Here is a 23,758-nt window from a genome sequence, read left to right as displayed (position 1 = left end):
AATTCAGCTGACATAAATGTCTTGAATGTTGATTTAAAATGTAATTTAAAATTGTAATTTATGCTTAGTGACCACTTTATTAAGTGCATGTGCTTATTAAAGCAAATTTAAATGGTTAAGAACAAGACTGAGACTCCTTATATAAACCACGAAGACAAGATCAACAGGTTTAAATATTGTTCAACCAAACATCAGGAAGGGCAAGACACTTAATTTAAGCATTTTTGAACATTATATGATTGTTACTAGCAGACATGATGGTTTTAGCTACTTAAATGCAATTGTCTTTCTTTCATGCACATTGTCAAACTAACAGAGCATCCAAAAATACTCAAGTAACTTTTTTTTGACAACAATGGTTTGCAGAAAAGCATCTGTACTGCTACAGTAACAAGAAGACCATGAGAAGAGAGAGTAGGGAGGTCTGGGATGGCTGAGGTCTAAAGTCAAAATTAAAGTCAAGAAAAAGGTCCTAACTCCCTAATGTGGTTTTTAGAAAACTAAATGCAGTACAAAATCCTGAAGCTTAAATATGAGGAAAAGCATGCTACGATCCTAATTACAGTTCGCACTGTGACATCACGTTGCACTTCTGGTAGCCATGAGGTAGCAAAATGGACCACCATTGTTAACAACAGTATGGCCACAGCCATTACAAATTTACAAATAGTAGTTTCCACAATAAAAAAAACAATAAAAACAAGAAAAAAAACCAAAAAAAAAACAAAAATGAGCAGCATAATAACTTAGTAAAATAACAAAAAAATATTGACATTGTGGTCCCCGGCTGGGGCTGGAGCCCGGCCGGGATGCCCAGGAGGACCAGAAGAGGGCTTGTGCCTCCTCCAGACCGCGAGGGGGCGTCTGTCCTGGTTGTGTTGGGGGCCTCGGGTAAAGGGCTTGGAAGCCCAGCCCTGTAGGGACCCGTGGCCACCACCCGGCGGCGCACCAGTGCCTGATTATCCTGGGAGCCAGGCACTTCCGCCACACCAGGAAGTGCCGGGGGGAAGACGACAGGGGACACCCGGATGGCTACCGGGTGCGCAGCCGGCACTTCCGCCACACGGGGGTGTGTCCGCGGGAGATCGCCGGGATGCAGCTGGAGCCCATCCAGGTTCCTATAAAAGGGGCCCCCTCCCTCCAGTCATTAGCGGAAGTCGGGTGGAAGAGGACGGAGCTGGAGTGAGGACTGGAGGCGGCCAGGAGAAAGAGAGGCACAGGACTGTGTGGCCTGGACATTGGGGGAATCGGTGCTGGAGGCACTGGGGTTTGTGAGTGCAGTAATTGTAAATATTGTGAAAATAAACGTGTGTTGGGTGAAACTATGTTGTCCGTCTGTGTGTGTCCGGGCCAGCGTTCACAACGTCCAAACATCAATATATACATAAATCATATTCAGAATTGAACTCTTCATGTTTAAAAACCCCTCATGCATAACAGCATCGCTTAATATTAGACCCAGGAACAGGTGCCAGCAGCTGAACGCCATTCCCTGTTCCAGTCCTATGAGTTAAAAACCTAAAGATGAGGCAAGTAATCTTTGAAACTGGAAAACTGAAGGTTGGAAAATGTAGCCTAGATTTCTGAAATGTGATGAGTCATGAAAGTTGCAGGGTCAGAATCTGACATAAATGTATTAATCTATGAATTAATTCTGCCTTGGGTCAGCTCATATAGGTTGAGGGTTGTAATGTAATCTTGGTGTACTTTCTGTTATGCCTCTTAATGCCAAATAAGGATCATTTGAATGCCACAGAGTAACTAAACACTGTTCCTGACCATACGCATCTCTTTATGGTCATAGTCTATGCTTTTTCAAATTGATACTTCCTGCAGGAAAATGCTCCATAAAATGTATGTATTGTCTCAAACTTTCTCCTTAAACATGACAGTGACTTCATTTTACCTCAACAGCCAGACCAGTCCACACATCTCAATCCAAAAGAGCAGGTTTTGGCAAGAGATGCAATATTACATTCACAGAATTGATTTTTTAGCCAAAAGTGGGGGTGATGCTATCAAGTCAGCATAAAAAAAATTCCTATGCAACGTTTCTGGCATCATGTTAAATCCAGGCAGCATTAAAAATGAATGCCATTAACCAACAGCCATAAGATGATTTAATTAAAATTAAAATGTATTCAAATTTTATATTACTCATGAAATGATTCCTGCAATATTTTAGTCATTAAATAGCTGCCTTAATTTGATTTAATTTAAAATGCATGTTGTTAGCCATTTACCCTCTTTGAAAAGTTATTTTGACAGTTTTCTTATTTAGCAGATTGTACTGTAACTGAAGCTTACTCACTCTTAAAGTATCTGGGTTTGAGCACTGATGTCAGTTATCAGCAAGAGATTTACTTATTTAATTTAATCGAATTTAATAGAGTAAAACATATGTGTCATAAACTTAGTAATGTCCAAGGAAGTAATTAGAGTTTACAGTAATTTAAGGTTATTATGTCAAATTAAGTTGTCTACTTAGTGCCAAGTGTTTGCAATTTGAATTAACTAATAAACTGATATTTCACCAATATATACTCTTTAATTTAGACAAAAATTAAATCAGTTCAATTTGAGTAGTGCACTCTGTTTGGCGTTGTATTCATTAGTCCATCCATGAGAACTGATTGAGATCATTTATGTTAGGTAGAATGCCTAGAGGGGGTTGGGCGGTCTGTGGCCTGGAACCCCTCCAGATAAATAGGAGATGAGAAGGAAGTCGTTTTGATATGGTTGTTAGGAGATGGGCAAAGAGATGATCTACAAAATATACCAGGATTAACATCCATATAGTGTAGGTGTACAAAACATAGTTTTTTGTCTTCTTTTCGACTTTAGGAGTCTACATGTATGAATATGAGGTAGAAGCAATTATTTTTGAGCATGTGCTGCAAAAGCAAATCAATGAATGATCATGAATGAAGAATGGTGCCTTCCTAAGATATACATTGTTACCACATATGGAAAAATACTTACTGTACATAAGTTTCCTTAGTCTAATACTCTGAATAAAAGTTTGAGGAGTCAAGATGTGTTACTGACCACTTTGACAATAAATCTACATATCTTTATAAAATCCTCTGTCGACAAACAGTAGGAAGCTGTTAGGTCACGTCATCTATGTTGGGGAATAATATTAACAATTTCCACCAATTAAAGTTATACTCTGTTGTTCCATTTTGAAGTAATATAATCCTGTTGACTGGCCTTATAAGTGACACACTAGCATTGGGGTTGTAATAATAATGCGAAAGAAAAAAAATGTAAGAGATGTCTCTGGAGGATTAACTCTACAAAGCCAGCATATTTGTTACCAAAGGGGATTGTTTTCGTGAAAGGATTTTTTCAGGAAGTTAAGGTTATTTTTTCACAGTTTTGGCATGCATTTGTTTCTCTCAGACATGTACTTTGTTAAAGCTTTATTTTGTAATTATGTAGCAAAACATTTCTCTTACAGCTTACAACTGCAGTTGTCACACATACACGTCAGAGGTTCTTTCCAGTTATGTAATACCACCACGGGCCGAGAGGGGATGCTACCACTAACACTGTTGTGTTCCTTTTCCTTCACAATGAATCTGCTCCTTCTGATCTCTGGTTCATAAAAGTGCAACCAGCTGGAAGGAGGCATTACTCCTTGACCAAGCAGCCAATGAGACATAACTTCTTCATGACGTGATTTTATTCATTGTAAAGTGTCAATGAGAGGCAGGATTTTCATTACTTCACACCCTTGTGCGTTTGTTTTTTGTTCTTAAATTGAAGTAAATGGGAACAACTGTGTCACAAGCTGTCATTCAATCAGACAACCACACAATAAATGGAGCAAAAGTGAAACAAAAAAGTGTCCACATTGAGCAGAGCATATTACTTCATATTGATTTATGTCTTAAGATTGTATACATATTAAGTAAGTTATTAGAAAAATGTTTTTCATTTTCTGAAACTCTACTCTAGTAGTGAAAAAGCAATGACATAATTCACCATGGCAACGTCCAGTCAATTGACGCAGAATTATATTTTTGGCTTAAACAATGATAGTCATGACCATACAAAACAACAGAGGATGGTGGCGCCCACAAGATAAAAAAATAAGAGAACGCTGAGGTGACATAAATTTACAATTATAAAAAATTTTCAGGAATGTAAAAAAAATAAAATAAAAAATGAACAGAAAATGTAAAAATGGCCCACATGCATCTTAAAAAATGAGATTATAAAAACAACAATAATCCCTAATCCTCTAATGGCTCTATTTTGAGTAATACCCGATAGATATTACTGCTTAAGGAACTATCTATTGTGTAAATTACACTACACAACTTGGACTGTGCTTTAACTTACGCAATGTGAGGAGTCTTAAACTACCTACCATAATATGGGAAAAGAAGTCCTACTTTGCTTAAAGTTACAAAGAAATGAATTTACATTACAAGGAAGAAGGACACATTCTTTTACAGTTATTTATTGATTTTGTTCCCAATTACATGAAAATCCTGCACTATTGCTAACCTTTTAGAAATCAAAGTAAGTTTGAGTTATTACTTCATATCCCCCCAAAAAGGTAGTATACATCTTACTTGTAATGCATGCATTATATCAAAAGACTTTAAATAAAAAAACAAATCCACTTTTACCAATTTGTCATCAACACAATAAATTCTAATACAAAGTTGGGAAGCATCAGTACTGTTTCATTATTTGGACATGCATATATACTCACTGACTCACTGGAAAGGATATTTTAAACACTACTTTCACAGTTCATTTACAGTGTAAAAAATGTACCTGCTCTGTTGCTAACTCTTAATTTAGAAATCGCATTAATGAAACTTGTCTCCAAAAAAAAAAAAAAATGAAAACAGGAATGAAAGGCAGCAAAGTGAAGCAAATTCAAGTGTTTATTTATAGCACATCACAGCTCCACACTCAGTAGCACTGCTAACCAATTTAAATTGCTCCACTTGGTGGACTCTTATTCAAGGAGCTGTACAAACTTATAGATGGGGCTTCCCATAATGTCTAGTTGCTAACCATAACCTGTACAAAGGGGAGGCAATAAATGTGTGGGGAGTGGTGTGTGTAATATGCCTTTTTTCTTTTTCCCAGACTTGGATTGATGGAACTGCAGCAATAATTTGTAAGAGTTTTATTTTACTTTATTAACAAAATTGTTTTAATTAAATCAAAGTAACAAAAAATATAACATTACTATTAATATTGTTTAAACTACATTCATTTGAGAAATGGCACTGCAGTGGTTTATGGGTTCTGAACAATATTGCTGATATACACTCTGGGCTCCCACACAACACTGAAGTGAAAGCAGTGGTTTCAGGAAATGACTCGATGGATGGATGAAAAATATTTTTTGAACATGTGTTGTCATTGTGCTGACCTTGAAATTGTACATCAGTGCTGCTGACACATACTAAACTAAGTATCAGGGCTGCTCTTTAAAAAAAAACTGCATTTCAAATTTATTGCGCCATATGTAATAGTGCATAATAAATTGTTTTAAGCTCCATGACATGATAAATATTCAAAACCCATCTTAAAATGCATTACCGCACTTCAATGGCAATCATTTAAGAAAACTGCTTGTCACAATCTTGAAAAATGAGATGAAAAATCACATGAATAATCTCAGGAGATTTATAAACCTTTTTCCTATCTATGTCAGTTTCTTTCCAATTTCTGTAAATAACATTTCCAAGTATTTTTCTTATAAATTATTCAAACTTAGACCACACAGAGATCTTGACACAGCAGTAGAATACAAAAGCCTGAGCAGAAAATCCCAGAGTTTGGACACATTAATCCATAGTTTATATTTCAATATTTATACCTCTACAATTTCAAATTCAAACAAACCTCTAAATAGCATCATTATGTACATTCCTCTTGTCACGACAACCTACAAAGATGATAGATTACAAGCATGTCAAATAACATTCCCATGCCTGCTTAATCCACAAGCAGCAACAGACTATCCCAACAGGTTCTGCCATGAGGCAGGAATTAATGATGGATGGGACTTGATTCACATAGGGACGGTTTACAATCTTATTACATTACAAAGTAATTCATATATTGTAATTGCATTAATACATACCTTGAAGTGATCTACATGGTGTATCCCAAATGAAAATCCTCTACTCATCTATTTCCTTAATCCAGTACAGAGTTATGGGAGGTCATTTTAAAAAACAGCCCAGGACAGAAAATCAGTCCACTCATACTGAAACACTATAGTGCCAGTCAAACAAATAGCAATCTTTTGAAAATGTGGATAAGTATGTATCACCTGCCTTGCAGTTAGGAGACCTGGGTTCACTTCCCGGGTCCTCCATGCGTGGAGTTTGCATGTTCTACCCATGTCTGCGTGGGTTTCCTCCGGGTGCTCCAGTTTCCTCCCACAGTCCAAAGACATGCATGTTAGGTGCATTGGTGATTCTAAATTGTTCCTAGTTTGTGCTTGCTGTGTGGGTGTGTGTGTGTCCTGAGGTGGGCTGGCGCCCTGAGGTTTGTTTCCTGCCTTGCACCCTGTGTTGGCTGGGATTGGCTCCAGCAGAATCCCGTGACCCTCTAGCTAGGATATAGCCGGCTCGATAATGGATGGATGGACAATGGATGGATGGATATGTATCCCCTCAACTTAAAAATTACTGAATGAATACAAGCAAATTATATGAATAATGTCTACAGATTTTTTTAATAATAATGTAATTAATTTCTAAAGTTTTAAAATTTAACACATTTCATTACATCAGTTCAGCATAAATGTGCATAGTTCTTTTTACTGAGGGTACTTTCATAAGATAATATTTAAATTTGAAATTAATACCTAAAGTTTCTATATTTTTACAGTCTCACCTGTATGAGAGACCAAATATCTATTGAAATGAGTTTGCTGTACTAAAATTTAGATAAAACACAGATGTGTAAGCTTCAAATATAAACATTTCACGTGTCATTAACATGCAGGAAATTCTTGCGCTTTCTGTGCCAAAAAAAAACCTAAAGCAAAATAAATTGTATTTCAGTTTCATCTTTCAAGTAATGCTGTTTAAATGCACATACCAAGAAGGAATGATTCAAGTTTAGTCGACACAGTGCTGTGAAACAGATTGTAATATCAACATTTTTTAATTAAATTATTAAAAAATAGGATGAGATCTTCAACAAAATCCCAATAACAGATACAGAAAATCTGAATCAAGAAATAACACAAAAAATTAACTTTTCATATTTATTTGAAAAGTATGTAAACCCCTAGGATTGTCAGCTCTATTAATGGCATATTTTGCCAGATAAGAAGTTGATAAAACAAATGTTTTGACTAGAATAATCCATTATCACACCACAATTTCCTATTCATCTAACATACCAAAAACATTATTTTTAAAATCTAAAGATGCCAAAGGACTACTCTGAAATACACTACCTGAGAACTTGTTTATTCATTAGCTGTACCCGCTTTGTTAAATTCACATAAAGGCTGGAGCTGACCTTAACAACACTGAGTATAATGTAAGAACCAGCCACAGAAATGGTGCCCATCTATTGCAAAGGACATAAACATTTAAACCAGACCAGTTTACAGTTGCCAGTTAACTTGACCTGCATATCTTTGGGCTGTAGATAATGAAAAAAATACACTGACCAGGTCTAAGGGAGGGAGGGAATGAGGAAGAAGTGCTTACCATTATGCCATCCAGCATTACAATTGATCATATTATGTTAATTACAGCTCACTTTGTACATAAACACTACTGAATATTTGTGAAAAACATGTCTTAAATCCAATTCTACTTATCAGTGAGACAATGATCAGGTATAACTTGGAATCTTTTTTAAATTAATATACCTTTTGATTGCAAAACAACTTTCCATGACGCAGATTTTGCAAAGAAAATAATATGATCAGAGGAATTTTCAGAATAAGACTGAACATTTCTTTGTCCTCCACTGATTCACATAGATACAGGAAATTTAACACCATTTCTATTTTGTCTCACAAGACATATAAAACTTATTTATGAGACCACAAAACACTAAAGTAATGGGTAAGGACATGCAGGCCTCATCTGCACTAGCTATCATTAGTCCACCATAATGTAAATGATGGACAAGAGTTATGTCTATGGGACTCCCATACATCTCCTTAATGATTCAAAAGACAATTCTCTGAACAGGTAAGATGAAAGTGGAACATTTTATCATAAACAAAAAAATTTTTTCTTATGAAAATGAAATAATGTATTTCAGCAAAGCAGCTACCTAACAATGAAATATTGCAGAATGACAGCATACAATCACTGCATCAGAAGCTTCTACTTTATAATGGAGGAGTATCTATTCCTTTATGTGACAATTTTACTGGGTAGATAAGTAAGTACTGTATGTTCGGCATACTACATTCAATCAGATACTACATACATCGGTTGTGGTCTCCAGTTGTCGCTATTGAGTCAAACTCAAATATTGTCTGTGAGGCAAAAATAAGTAAAAAGGAATATGTATTCCTTGATGTGTGAGTTTTACTGTTTGGGTAAGTATATACAGTATGTCAAATACCTACTCCATTTAAATAAGATACTGCATACAGTGCTACCAGTTCTACGTGGTAGCTTACTACTGCAAGATGCGCGTTATTCATGCCTCATGTTACATCTTGCCTCAACGAATGTGGGACAAGCTCTGTTTAAGCAAATGCATTATACATGTGTGTATGTAATGAAGTGAAAATCAATGCGGAAAAATAAATTTGCATTAACTTGTTAATTAGTTGGCTGGTGCCAGCACAGCTCACAGCAGTCAGTCAGTAGTCAGCAGTTATCACACCACAACAATAAATTATGGTAGAACCAATAGTTTCTCCATAAAAAAAATACCTCCACTATTTCAGTTGCACGTCCCCTTCCCTGTGTAATTCTTTGGAATTAGCTGCTGCCTCTGCAATATATGACTTTAGAATCAGCACATTTTATGTATGCTAGAGGCTTGACTAGTTCATTTATGAGCTGAAGTTAGAATCAGAATCACTTTTATTATACAGGAATTTAACTTGTTAGCGCTGAAGTACATTAAGTATACATTAATATGGGTCACAGCATGTGATAACTACTTATAAATGACAAAGTGCTGAAGCATTCCTGAAAAAGGAATTTCCCAAGTGATGCCCCAAGCCAAGATGTGGATTTAATCAACAACTTGGTCACCATTTAATAAATCTAAATGCTCATTTCCAACAAGGAAGGAGTTATGTTAGATCAGCATCTTAAATATGAACAATTATAGTTCTTTGGTTATTTCTTTTAATTAGATTAGTTTTATCTATTTTTAGAGATTATATATACATATCTTACAAAACCATATTTTAGGGCAAATAAAGGCAGAAATGAAGATGATTATAGTTTACACAATTTTTCACAAAATATTAAATGTGTTCACCACTCCCTCCAAGCTTAAGCTATTCCAAATTAAATCCTCCTTGAGTCAAACTAGCCATTGCTTGGAAAAATGACATTATACAATATAACATAATATAGTGAACACAACATCATTTCTAATGGTGAGTCATATAGCAAATGAAAATGTGGAATGTACTTTATTCTACAGGGAATAATATATTTTAATATCTTCCACCTGCTCTACAAATGGTTAACAATGATTTAAAAATATCCATGTTCTTAATGTCGTTTCATATTCACATCTTTAAGATATATCCTTAGACGTGTATTAGCTATAATACAGAAAATAAATATTGCTAGCCAAATATGTCGAGCCCCACAAACAATACAGCCGGTATATATATTGTTGTTAACATCCTACCCTAAATATTCTGACACCTTGAAAGACATTTTCCTGAGACCTCCAATGTTAACTACAGCCACTGTTTTTCTTTCACTGCTGTTGCTTGGACTTCAATGACTCTGCTTTTAAAACACAGCCTGAAGCATATCCTAGTCTAAAGGCCTCTCTACAGCAAATTCTATGCAAATAACTAAAAGTACTAGCCAAAACACTCTTTTTATTAAGGCAGACTTCCAAAAAAATATATTCTGCTCTCTTTAAAAGCTAATAATAATGCTATAAATGTGGGGCAAGTGATCTGAAGCTTTATAAAAGTGTGTTTATTAAATTAGTTAACAGACAAACTGAGTAAAACACATCTTTTCTTTAAAAGGTGCAGTAGACCAAAAGGCATTTTTCTGTGTAACTCAGTGGTTCTTTTTTTACATAGGGTCAATTTTGAAAAAAAAAAGTTTCTGAACATCCATTAGAGGTTAATTTCTTATTCCATTACAAGTTCAGTGTTGTGTGTAAAGGGTATTTTGGCTGCATCATGCAAAAGGCATGGGTCACATGGATGGCACCACTACTCATTTCAGGTCACAATCACATTCATTTACACCTGATTTTACCAGGAAAATCTACTGTTAACTTCTTGGTTAACTTAATAAATAAATCTCTGAATGTCAGAACATCAGAGTAGATAGACAGATAGATTACTTCAAATAAAGGTATAGTTTTTAAATTTCAAGTTTAAATTAAGCACAGTATGATAAAAGGTTCTTACTGCTCTTGCAATATCCTTTAATCTAATATATTAAAAGATGATGGCGACCTATTAGTGGCTTTTTACTACATTCATTGTATTAATTTATATGTCTCAATACAAATTGTGCCCGGTCATGTGCAACAAGATAGTTGTGCATTGCACTGAACTGATTTTTCAGTGTAGTGTTACATCAGAATGGGCAGTTCAAGGGAATTGACAACCCACAATCATCAACTTAAAATAGTTTACAATTTACACTGAGCATTATTACCACATTACACCAGCAGGATTCTAGCAGTTCTAACCTCTAACTGGGCTATCTAGTTTAGACAAAACAAATCTTCCAAACAAATTCAGTGTCTGTGCTTATGCACTTTCAACTCACAACCAAGCAATACAAGGACTATCTGAATGTATTAACCTTCACTAGTTTAATATGGCCATAAAATGTACACTTTCAGTTAATTAATCTTATACTTGGAATACAGAGCTCTCAGTTGTTCACCTGTAAGTTAATAAAGTTTCTAAGATATAAATCACAAGTTTAATATACTGACATGTATTAAAAAAGACATAACCACCACGAATTAACATTTGATTTTAAGATGTACCTTTGTTGTGTTTTTCTTGAAACTCATTAATGAATCTTGAAATCCTGTCAGAGGGAATTGCAAAGGAAATTCCAGCAGTAACTTTTAATGTATTGATACCAATAACTTCTCCATCCTGTATAAAACATAAGAACAATAGGCACTTAAGTTATAAATGAAAGCAGGCTATTCACTCCATTAATGATCTTGAGTTAAATGAGAGCTGAACTATTTCATTATCATACATTTCGTAAAGGTTATTTGCATCAACGGCATGAATATTGAATGCACTTTTTCTAGATTTCAACTAATTATTGAAAAAACTATTTATTGAAAGATTTCTGCTGTGTCAACTTCATCAATGAATTTTTGAAGGTTCATATTTTATCTCCCTATAGAAGTCTTTATCTATTATGAATGAGATCTACTGTAATTTTGTTGCCTATTACAATAGGGCATGTTTTAGTCCAGAGAACTAGAAATGACTAATTGGAGCTTTACTGCCATACAGAGCATGTACATCACACTGGCAGATTCTACAAAGAGTTTTGTGCTGTGTACTGCTTGTGTGTGAAACATATTTAAAAATACAGCATTTGCTTTGGTTGACACTAAGCTGCCATACAGTACTCTTTACAGCATTTTTTTCTTTTCAAAGGATTTTTTGCTGTATTATTTCAACTGCCTGGGAGCAAGGGAATGTTGTGAGTGAAGGGTTTGTGTGCATCTTATCAGTACATGCTATAGGCATAGCTTAGCTTAGTAGTAGGACAGAAAGTATACATTTAGTGGTGTCCCTCTGGGATCAGTACTAGGGGTGCTGTTGTTTTTAATATATATAAATGATTTGGATAGGAATATAAGCAACCAAACTGGTTAGATTTTCAGGTTACACCAAGGTAGGTGGATTGACAGATAATCAAGAGTCTGTCAAAATCATTACAAATTGACATGGATAGCACACAGGCTTGGGCAGATTTGTGGCAGATAAAAGTAAAGTAAATATAAAGCATTACCTGTAGGAAGTAAAAAGTATTAGTTTTGAATACACAATGAGAAATATGAAATTTGAAAGTACTGCTTATAAAAGATGTTAAGAGTGGGCTTGTCACTATAAGCTTCCACACACCGTTTAGAAGCTATTAAAAAAGCAAACAAAATGTTGGGTTAAACTGAATGATGTGTAGAGTACAAATCAGAATAAGTTAAGCAAAAACTTTATAATGCACTAGTAAAGCCTGAAAACAGAGCCTAGCCTAGCTCCGTAATACATTTTGCTCCATATGCATATACTAATCTCCTCCATACCAAGTTGTTCTCGTATCATTGTATTCACCTTTCTCTCGCATTGTGACCCACTGTACATCTGTGTGATAATTCTCATTCTCTGTTCTTCCAACTTTGCCTCATGTTTCACTTTCATTAGTTACTTATTACTCCCTTACATCATTCTACTTCTCACAATAATTTCATAGACTTTGCTCTTCAATGCCAGAGAGAATCTCATTTAAAATTCAGAATTTGGAACAAATTCAAGAATGTCCTTCATTCATTTCCCACCTTCACTGTGACTGCTGTGTTTGCATCCCCATCTGCACGCAACATGTGATATAAGAAACTGAAGATCCCTACATTCTCCAAAACAATTCCCTTGCCAACATCTAAATTTACACTTAATACAGCATTCTGTGTCCCTCTCACACACTTTCTACAAACAGGCTGCACTTGCTGCCTGCAGGTTATCCTTCTCAACACTACATCTTTTATGTACTCACTTCTGACAAATTGTGCTATGGATTGAGTTTCTACCAACACTTACCATGCATTCCATATGGCTATGCACATGCTACTTTACTGCCTCCTGCCCCTTTCCTGCATTTAACTTGAGACTTTTCAAACAATATTTCCATTTCTGTCTCCATCTTCTCTGTGAATACCCTAACCCTAACCCTAATATTGATATTACTGCTGAACCACTCATTAACAGCTAATGTTCTCATTGCCCATATCACCACTTCTTATGGCACCCTGTCAAATGTCTTCACCAGATCTACAAATACATTTGTAGCATATTTCCCGTCAACTGATGCTTTTCCTTTGTTTGCCTGAGAACAAATATTACATCTGTTATTCCTCTCCTAGGCATGAAACCAAACTGAATTTCACTCACTTTCACCCAATCACGGTACTTTTTTGAGCACTCTCTCGACTTTCAATCCTTTCCCCAAAACCCTGATTAGTCAATATAATCCACACACCAATGGGTCACCTTTTCCTTTTTATAGTGGAATGAGCACATTATCTTTCTGGTTTTCAGGAATTCTCTCTTCAAACACAGTCATGATCTGTCAACAATTTAACTCCACTTCTTCAACATTTTGAACCACACTCCAGGTGGTCTTGCTGTTTTACCAAATTTAATTTCTTTTGAAAACTTACAGCTTGGTCTTTCAGCTTTCTCACAACAAACATCATTCTTCCATTCGTTCTACTCAGTCAGCAACTTCTTCGTGTACTTTACTCCTTCTAGCCTTAACCCCATTACTATAAAACACAATATTCCCTTTGTCATTTTTCCAGCTATTCACATATACTACATTTTCTGTTTCTTTTGTCACCTGCTTTGTGATCCAGAACACATTACTCTTCCCTTTTTATTCTGCAAGTTAATCACAAACTCCCATCTCTTATCTTCTTGTGTCTTCCCAGGGAATTTAAATAAATATGTTGAATTAAAGGATTTTGGAAGAACATTGTCGTTACAAACACCCATAGTCTAAATTGGAAACTAGGGCTGGGCAAGTTAACACATCATTATCGCGCTAACACATTAATTAATTAACGCGACAATTATTTTATCACATGTTAATGCTGTTTTTGTTATTATTATTTTTGTAAGCCTCAGTCTCACTAGCGATAGATAGAGATCGGTGATCTTGTTGCAGTGCTTTTCGCTTTTGCTAGAAGGAAAGCTTTGTTGATTTGACCTCAATTTCCTGCGCGTGCATGAGCAGCGAAGAACAAACAGCTTCTAAAATGGCATGTAGAGAGATACCAAAGTGAATGAAGCAAAATAATCCGTGGATGACTTTTTTCGTATTATCTCTGAATCGGACTCTGATTTGTCGGACTCCGATTTTGATCCAAGTCATCTAGAGATGTAGATCAAAAACTAAAGTGAGGTACCGGCATCAGCTGATTGGTCTCCAGCTGGTCATGGTGCTGAACACGTTCGTGTAGCTGATGCACCTATGGCAATGTTCGCCTGGAAAGACAGACACGATGACAGGATGTAGAAAACCATGTTGCGTTTCACAGCAATTGCCACCCCCACACACCTGTCTCACAAAAACAGCCAGGCAGCCAGCCCACCGTGCATTCCTGCTGGATGTCAAGCTGCCACAAACTGTAAACAGGTGCCAACAGCAGGTACAACAGGCACCAACAGACTTTTTATGTTGATTTATGTGTGAAAGCATTGCTTTGTGTGTTTTCCAGAAAATCGACTTTTTTGGAAAAAATATTAGTCCTCAAAGACTTGCTACTGAATATAGACTGTTTATGCTGCTCCCTGATAAAAGAAAATATTTCTGCTGGTATCTGTTCAGATAAAAAAGAAAACATGTTGCTTGGAAGGTGGCTGTTATAATGTTGTGATCGTGGCTCTGGACTCTGAGGGTAACTTTTTTTCCATAACAAATTAGATAAAACGTTAATGCCCTGGCAAAGGCAAATAGCTTTGGTTTTACATTTGATTTGATTACATTAATGTTTAAGCTGAGATTTACAAGAAATATTTTAACTGCTACTATGTAAAGGGAATACTGCTGTTAAAAAGCACTTTATTTGCTAACAGTATTTGCAAACCAAATACACACAATACACTACTTTTGAGTTCATTATTGAATTTTGCACATAATAATGTCATTGTTGTGATTGTCTGAGATTAATTGTGGTTAATTGCAGTCAATCTTGTGATTAATCATGATTAAAAATTTTAATCGCTGCCCAGCACTATTGGAAACATCACAGTTTGGTCATATTGTAAATACCGCAGGTTTCTCATGAGGAGAACTGCAGACTATATTAGTGTCTATCTTGGTACATGGAAAAACTTCATGAAAATGAGTTTTTAAGAGTTTTACCACATCATTTATATTGGGAATGATGCATAATTTAAACCTTAGAAGGTTTGATTATGCTGTAGAAAATATGGACACAAGTTAAAACCAAAAAAACACACATTTTATTATTGATTTGCATTCATCCACAAACAACATTTTGCTGATCTTGAAAACAAACATTTGTCTGTAAGTCTGACAGGTCTCAGGCAACTGAGGCAGATTACAGTATGTATTGTAAATAGAGAATCTAAAGGAAAATGTCTGGGTGTTGAGAAAAAATAATGTTTGAGCAAACCTGCTTTAATTTTGTGGATAACTGCATTGATTTATCTGCCTCCATACTGCATATCATATACTTTTGTGACTTGTTTAAAATGTCTGTACTTCTTTCATTATACTTAAACTTAATTAGCTCAAAGCTAGTTGTCATAGTATCTGTATGAGAACTAGATGCAAAATAAATGTTTTTCATTGTGTGCAGAGTTTTGCATGCCATTGCATTCAACTTTCCTAAAATCTAAATGCATAAAATCTAGTTGTACAAAAACAGGGAAAATTACACTCCAAATTACACAACCTATTGTTTTTTAGATTTAAGATAATAATAGTGCACTTACCAAATTAACAAGTGGTCCGCCTGAGTTTCCGTACTGTTTATGAATAAGAAGACAGGAATAACAAACAATTAAAATAGTTGAAAATACTATTACTGCTGCATACTTCAGAAGTCTATAATGCATTTATTTATATTTCTGGCTTTAATCAAATATGGAAGGACTTCCAATGATCCTGATACCCCATAAATTTTATTTCTTTATACAACTTGTATGTGTGTTTCATTTACCAGCTAAAGATGAAAAAATCTGCATGATTTTGTTAACACTATAATAATGTATTTTTGTGATTGCATATTAGGAGTGTGTTTTGCAAGGATATCGTACCAAGTTTGTGAAAACTACATGCAAGAAACTTTCAATGCATAAAGTACACTTCACATGGGTATTGCTGACAGTTTTCGGTTCTCCAATTAAAGTCACATATTAAATAATAATCATCCATAACATTGACTTAATTATTTTCAGTCAGTGGTGCTGTTGCACTCCACCCTGAGTAAAAGGATATACTTTACATTTCCTGTCACTCCTTTATGTTGTTTGCCTGTGCCAAACAGACAGCCTTTCATTACCCATTAAATGCATTGGAACAGGAGCTATATAAAAAATAACTTCAACCCAGATCTGTAAAATATGACTCCTCATTACATTATGAAAAAACATACAATTTTTGTTAGCAAGATATGCATGAGTCATTTAAAGAACATGAAAATCAGTGTAAGCATGTTATTTCACTTACATTGATTATCGCATCAGTCTGAATGTAATCCATATCAGAGTCCCTAAGGCCCAGCTCTTTTCCATCCCTCTGTGCTGTGCTGACTATCCCAGTTGTAACTGTGTTTTGCAAAGCAAAGGGGCTCCCTATAGCAACAACAAATTCTCCAGGCCTGAGGTCAGCTGAGTGGCCTAGTAACAAGAAAGGTAGCTTTTTCTGAAAAACACAGACATACCAGGTTAGAAAATAAATGTATTAAATACTACTTCACTTAATTAAAATCCCAAAAATTACCAACAAGTTATTTTACATAGCTTTTGAAATTGTAAAAGACCAGGGTTGCAAAAGCCCTCAAAAGGAGTTAGTACATTTTTCAATATTTTCTGATCTCAGATATACCGTATAGGCTACTCTGCTTTTATTCATTTTGTTTTGTTTACTTCATTTATACAGCATTCCAACTAGTTTACATTTTTGGCAATCCTACCCTGTGGTCTCAGTTTTTCAATAGGTTCACAGTTACTCTGCATGTCATAAAAGTTGGGGGGTGGTAAGCAGTCAGATGGCAGATGAAAGGTGATAAAGGAGAGACTATATGCTACTTGTAATATTAGGAGTGTAACTATAAACCCAAATTAAATGATAGAGATTCTGAATAAAAGCATGAAACTGGGAAGGGAACAGAATACGAACACTTAGTTGTACTTGTGAAAAGTACACATTTTTGGTGGCATAGAAATCATGGAGATGTTCTTTGTTGCTGAAAAGCAACTAAACAAAGTGAAGAGGGTTAGTGAGTTTGCTGGAGTCTAAAAAGCTGTTTGATATTTTTTAAGTAGAAGTTATTTTTTCAATTATGGTATACATAATTTTACAGGAATGTTTGTTCATATGTGAATAATTTTTTATGAATTTTTAAAAATACCAAGTCTGTTCTTGCAGTTTAAAAAAGGTTCTAAAGGGCATCAGTCATTTATTAATGGCACACTTCATCTGGGAGCTTTCAAAAAAATCATGGCATGAAATCATGCAGTCATCTTCACAAAAATAATTACAGATAAGCAAACCAGTGACATCACTGGTCTTGTTATACTTCATCCAGGGTTACTCGCTTGGCTGCGGTTCAAATCCTTGTTTTATAATTTATTTATTACTTTTTTGAATCTTTTGCTTGTATTAATTTAAATTCCGTTTCTATTTGAAATTTTCTTGCCATTTGATTTTATCTATATATGGACGCCTCAATTACATTTCTTGTGTTTTGTGGGTGGTTCCCCAAGAGGTCAAGTAGATGCCCATCACCACCCTTATCCCTATAAAGATGAGGGTCAAATCACAGTCCTTTGAGGTTCATTCAGATGTGCTTGGGAGTTGTGAGTTTCTTGGTTTTTAATTTTCTGTGTTTACTGTGATTATCGGATGCTTGAGTGTTTGTTCTTTTTTTGACTTTATAGACTTTTTAGGTCTTTTTTTACTTAGATTGCCTTATGTTTCAGAGAACTCCTTTTTCACTTTTGTCTTCCATGAAGCTTATTTTTGTTCAGAGAATTTTTATGTAAAATAACTCTTATTTTACAAAGATCCATTGCCTGCCTTTAGCTGGGGTTTGACAGTGATATCCCCTCTAGTGGGCATTTTTGGATGTTTTTGGGACTTTGTTTGGAAACTTTCAAGTTTCATTTCTTAACAGATCTAGTTAAGCACACAGAGGAACTCAAATCTCAAAAATCAGCGTGGAATAATAATTCTATGCATGGTCGTCCAATTGATATTCAAGCATGGCCAATCCGTCTTCTAACTAACCCGTTGATTCTTGGGATTTGAATTCCCACATAAAGGAATATTTTTTGCTATTAAAAAGTGGGAAAAAATGTGTCTTTCTCCTTTAAGTACCAAATTTCCCAAATGATTGCATGCCTTCATTGTAAATTAATAGCTTAAAATTGACAAATGAAAAACTTGGAAAAAAATGATTGTTGATTTAAAAGAAATTAAATAAGTCTCATCTTAGGCTCCAGATATTGACCATATGGTGTTTTGTGAAATACTATTCTTGGTGATGACTCTGGTACCTCATTAGGGTTTGGATTTAATAAGTGGCAACATAAACAAATAGGTAGATGCTAATACAGACAACCAAATCAGTGCATTGGCTGCTGATGATTTTTATGTTAGAAACAGGTGGAAAAGTTAAGAGGAAGTACTCATGAAAATCACAAAGTTGAATGAGGAGAGTATAAGATGTAAAGGGGACTGGACAAGAAAATCACCAAGACATGAGGAAAAATGCTCTTGTAGCAAAGGCCACTAAAAGATGAGAGAGAGAGAGAGAGAGAGAGAGAGAGAGAGAGAGAGAGAGAGAGACAAGATAAGCTACAGAGAAAGATGCAGAAACAAGTTAACATACGTCAGTTCCCAGCGGAGACAAGAAATAATGAAGGAAGAGGAATGTGTACAGAAGTGTGAAAAATATGGCAAAAAATGACAAGCAGCTCTGGGATATGTACTGCTTGAAAGAAAGCAGATGGAAACATGGGATAATAATGCAATCAAGTTCGCTAAAAAGAAGCAGAAGTTGTAGTGGTCGAATGATGAGAATGAATACCTAGATGTGGATTCAGGTACTAAGGAAGATAAGGAGAAGTAAAACAGGGCAACCTGATTGAGGAGATTATAAATGCTGGAGGTAGCTAAACTTCCTGAACATAAATGGTTAACAAACACAAAGGAATAAAGAAGTCAATCAAATTGAAAAGATACGTGTTAATTCCTATGTACAAAGGAAAGTGTGACAAACCAAGTGCAAGTCTTTTCATAATATCATTAAATCAGACAAGGCAGGTGGCTGAGTGAACACTTGCCAAAAAAACAAGCATCAGGTGAATGTTAATGAAATGTGGGGTGGTTTGAAAAGTACCAACATACACATATAACATTATTTATCAGAGAAACAGGAAGATGCTGCATTACATGTTGAAATATGCGAAATAATGCATCTGATGGGGCATTTCAAGAAATACAGAATTAATAATTATACATTAACATGTTGATGTATGATGGACAATTAAAGGTGATCAAAATGGTATATAGAGGGTAGTGACCACAGAAGTACATAGGAGCCTCTTGAAGGAAATATATTGTACTAAAGGGGAAAAGCAAAACAACTTTGAAAAATAACATACAAATATGAAAAGTTTTCAAGTACAAATGGTTGAAGTCAAAAGACTGGATCCACGAGAGGTGGGTGAAAGACTGTATGACTCGTCCTTGTAAAAGCTGCTTGAAAGGTGTTCATAGTAAGAAAAACTTAAAAAGTCTGCTATTTACCTGGTCTACTGCATGCTGGTGATTGTGTAGACATGATGGTGGTAGCAAAAGTAAAAAATCTCTGGAAGAATTTATGGAATCTGAAAGACCTCCTTACCAATTAAGGTAAATTTATAGAAGTTTGTCACACATGTGCATTGGAGGAACTCTTCACAGGCTCAGTCGAGGTATGTAGTAACTGACCAAGAAGAGATGGGTTGCTACTGTTAACTTCGTCTTCTTCTTCCCCTATAGCAATGAAAAAGCCTGCCACACCCCCAGGCATCCTGGAAGGAGGTGTCTTTGACCGGCTAGAGCAAACCGGCGGTTGGAGCACCGCTAGGAACAACTGCTTTACATCTTGCTTGTTGAAGTCCGTTTATGGGACACATGCAGCATTATTTTTTTGTTTCTGGTTTCATTTTCGTTGTTCACGGATAATAAAAGGGACAACCTGGTTCGTGCCCCAAACTTTTCTTGGCTGTCTGGAAACCCTGTAATTACCACTCCCAGCCACGTGATATACAATGAGATGTATGGTATATAAAAACATGATATATAACCAACAAAAACTGAACATGAATCAGCCTTTAAAAAGAATAAAATAAGAACGATCAGATGGAGTCTGGATAATCAAAGTGCACATTAGAAACAAATGACAGATGTATGGTCAGGAAAAAGGATGAGATGTTTTAAGTAAGTTGTGTGGCAGGCTGAAAATAACTCAGCAAGCATTGTGCTAGGAGTAGAAAGGAGGAAACTAAGTAAGAAGATGAAAGACATGAATGGAACCTAAAGATGTCCAAAAACATTTCTGGAGAACAGGCACATAGAGGGGCTTAACTTTATAACCTCCAATATACCCTAATAAGAGCTACTGAATAACTTGCTATTTATGTGATCAAATTTTAAATTTAAACTTCAAAATGTATTACATACAATGAGGCTATGTGTTTCCAAAGCTTTTCTGACACTGTTTAGCCACTACTTATTATAATTTTGTCTAAGATCTTGACAGCAAAATCCTGCAGTATACACTGAAACATTATGCCAACATGAATGAATTGAAATTTAAAAGGACAAGCTTCCCTTAAATTTCTCACCTGAGGGTTCACTTTTATTGTTGCTATATCTGACTTCTTGTCAATGTCCTTGATAGTGGCTTCATAAGTGTCACCATTGTGTAGCTGAACTTTTAACTGCTGGCGACCTGACACAGCTGACGTGCTTGTTACAACATGAGCATTTGTTACAATCAGACCTGTGTCCGACATAATAAATCCTGATCCACTCGATAGTGGGACATTGCGATTAAACAGGGGATGCCTGAAACAAACACAAACAACCACAAAAATAAATATACAAATAAACATATTTTCAGTTAACCAGTCAAGTATAATTATTTGCTCTTCTGGTAAGGAATTTATTAACATCTCAGGATAGACCTATAAACACAATTAATTTATTTTGAATGAAAACATTAACTGTAGTTTACAGTATTCAAGTTTATGGCCTCTTAGCATAAGTTGCTGGGCAAAAGGATGTCTACTGTGTGCAAACAATTGGAAGGATAAATCTAACTCTTCCTTCTGTCTATTTCTTAACCATCATTTTACATCAGACAGTCTATATCATCAACAGAAGGCATCAGGCAGGAACTACCCCAAATCCATGCATCCATCCATTATCCAACTCGCTATATCCTAAGTACAGGGTTATGGGGGTCTACTGGAGCCCGTCCCAGCCAACACAGGGCACAAGGCAGGAAACAAACCCCAGGAAGGGCACCAGCCCACTGCAGCTACCCCAAATCACCCTAAATTAAACAAAGATCAAAAAAGTTATCTGGTCTCCTAATAAGCAAAGAAAACGTCCCAGAGTTCAAAAAGTAGCACAAAATCTAAACATACGACATCCAACACAAAAATAATGAGACTGTGCCTATAACTCATTTTTTTTTTTAACAAATTAAGAAAATTAACTATGATCACCATCAAAATAGTTCCCTTCTGAGTTGACACACAGCTATATACAATGCTGCCAATGCTCAAAGAAATTCCACCGATTACTTTCTGAAAGAAAGTTGAGGATCTCTGTTGTTTCTGCTTTCACATCTCATACTGACAAAAAATGTGTTTCTTTGAGCACTGACTTGTGCCATTCAGAAATGCATGCATGAGACATGCACTCTTCACTGTAAACCTCAGTCAATAAATTGAAATAGTTTCAGTAGCACATTTCTTTAGTTTCAACAGAAACTTGATGTTAACTTGCGGTTCACTCTTGCACTCTGACGTTTTCTGAACAAGGGTAAGAAATATCTATATTTGAACATGTATCCATCCACTCGTACTGAGTGAAGTGACTGAGTTCAGCCTTTTCTCACTGTGACAATTTATAACATGATCTATAACAATCTCTTGGTTCCAGAGCTATAGAGCTATTTTTTTTTGCGTTTGATGACATATTTTTAAAAAGAAGCCAAACTCGTAAAGCTAAAAAGAATGATTAATTCAAAATGATTAAGTAAAGCAGGAAGTGTGGTGTGGTGGCTAAGGCTTTGGACTCAATTAAAGGTATCACTCAAATAAGTAGATATAAATCTAAAAACAAATTACAGAAATCAAAATCTTGAACAGAGCCCAATGTCAGAAAATTAAACAAAAAGGTCAAAACACCAGCAACTCTTATCCAGACTACAACGGCAAAAGGGGAGCAAAACAACATGAGGAGGAGCTAATGTCTCAGAGCGCACCTGAGGCATGCTAAGCGTTGTGTAAGGAAAGACTTTTTTGCATTCATTAACTATCCATCCATCTACATCAGAATTTATATTACTGATATTATACATTTGTTATAGATGGCAACAAGATATCAGAATTTTAAGTTAATAAATCAAGTGCAATAATTTTGATATTAAAACAAATAATAAATAAATTAAAATAAATAAATACTTAATGCAAACCACAACTTAAAGAAATAAGTTAACAAAAAGGTTTTCATGAACAAAACAATAGCAAAATAATACACAAAAAACAACAAAATAAACAAACAATGCTAAAAGAAACAAAAGCTTGGGACTGAAGCTATGGCAAAACCTTAAAAAGATTGAAAATAAAATAGGGGGCTTCATAAGAAACTCCGAATAAATACAAACGGCAAAAGGAAACCCTAGATAGAAAATGGAGCAGGCAGCAGACCTGTTAGGCAGAAATTATACTTATTGTACCGCTTCTCACTACTAAGACATATAATCTAGAATTTACCACAGAATATGTTGCCTGTTACAGGGAAAAACAAAAATGAACATATGGTGCAATATTCTGATGCATCCGGGGAGCTTTGAATGTAGTGGAAAATTAGTCTGTATTCCTGTTCTTAATGTTTTTTTAGTGTAACATAATGACTTATGAAGACACAATTAAGAAGCATATTCTTCCATTCATTTCTAGACAAGTTAAAGCAATAGTCCATCCAAAAATATTTTTGACACATTTTAAACTCCATGTAGCTTGTAGTGGTTAATTTCATGTTTTAAAAACAAATCTTACACAACTCATGCTGCATAATTCACACGTCCGTTGTAATGTATATTGGAGTTCTATTTTGCCTTCACAACGAAAATGCAGAAGTTGAATTACATTTTTATGTAAATTTGAAGGTTGCACAGAATGGTCCTCATTTTCTATGATAAATGGGTTTGAAAATTCACTCAATGGTGTTTTTCACTTAATATGAACCCACATATAGTGATAATCCAGTATTCCACATTATCTCCTGTCCTCTACTGGCACTTCTAAGACAATTTTGAAAATCAGTGAATACTTATCAAA

The 23,758-nt window shown here is 35.3% G+C and overlaps 1 protein-coding gene across 4 annotated transcripts in view; it reads right to left on the bottom strand.

Moving 5' to 3' along the window:
- Positions 1–23,758, bottom strand: part of htra3a (HtrA serine peptidase 3a) — an 88,554-nt gene that overhangs the window by 52,753 nt on the left and 12,043 nt on the right. For all 4 annotated transcript variants that reach the window (XM_039751616.1, XM_039751615.1, XM_039751613.1 and 1 more), the window contains exons 3-6: positions 21,029–21,251; positions 16,641–16,835; positions 15,905–15,937; positions 11,185–11,299 (exon numbers count right to left, since the gene is read on the bottom strand). In XM_039751616.1, the coding sequence (XP_039607550.1) occupies positions 11,185–11,299; positions 15,905–15,937; positions 16,641–16,835; positions 21,029–21,251 (566 nt within the window). The remainder of the gene's footprint in view (positions 1–11,184; positions 11,300–15,904; positions 15,938–16,640; positions 16,836–21,028; positions 21,252–23,758) is intronic.

This window comes from Polypterus senegalus, chromosome 4 (assembly GCF_016835505.1).
Source record: "Polypterus senegalus isolate Bchr_013 chromosome 4, ASM1683550v1, whole genome shotgun sequence".
NCBI lineage: Eukaryota > Metazoa > Chordata > Cladistia > Polypteriformes > Polypteridae > Polypterus > Polypterus senegalus.
Note: the sequence above shows the minus strand (reverse complement) of the source record. Positions and strands in the feature narration are given on the sequence as shown.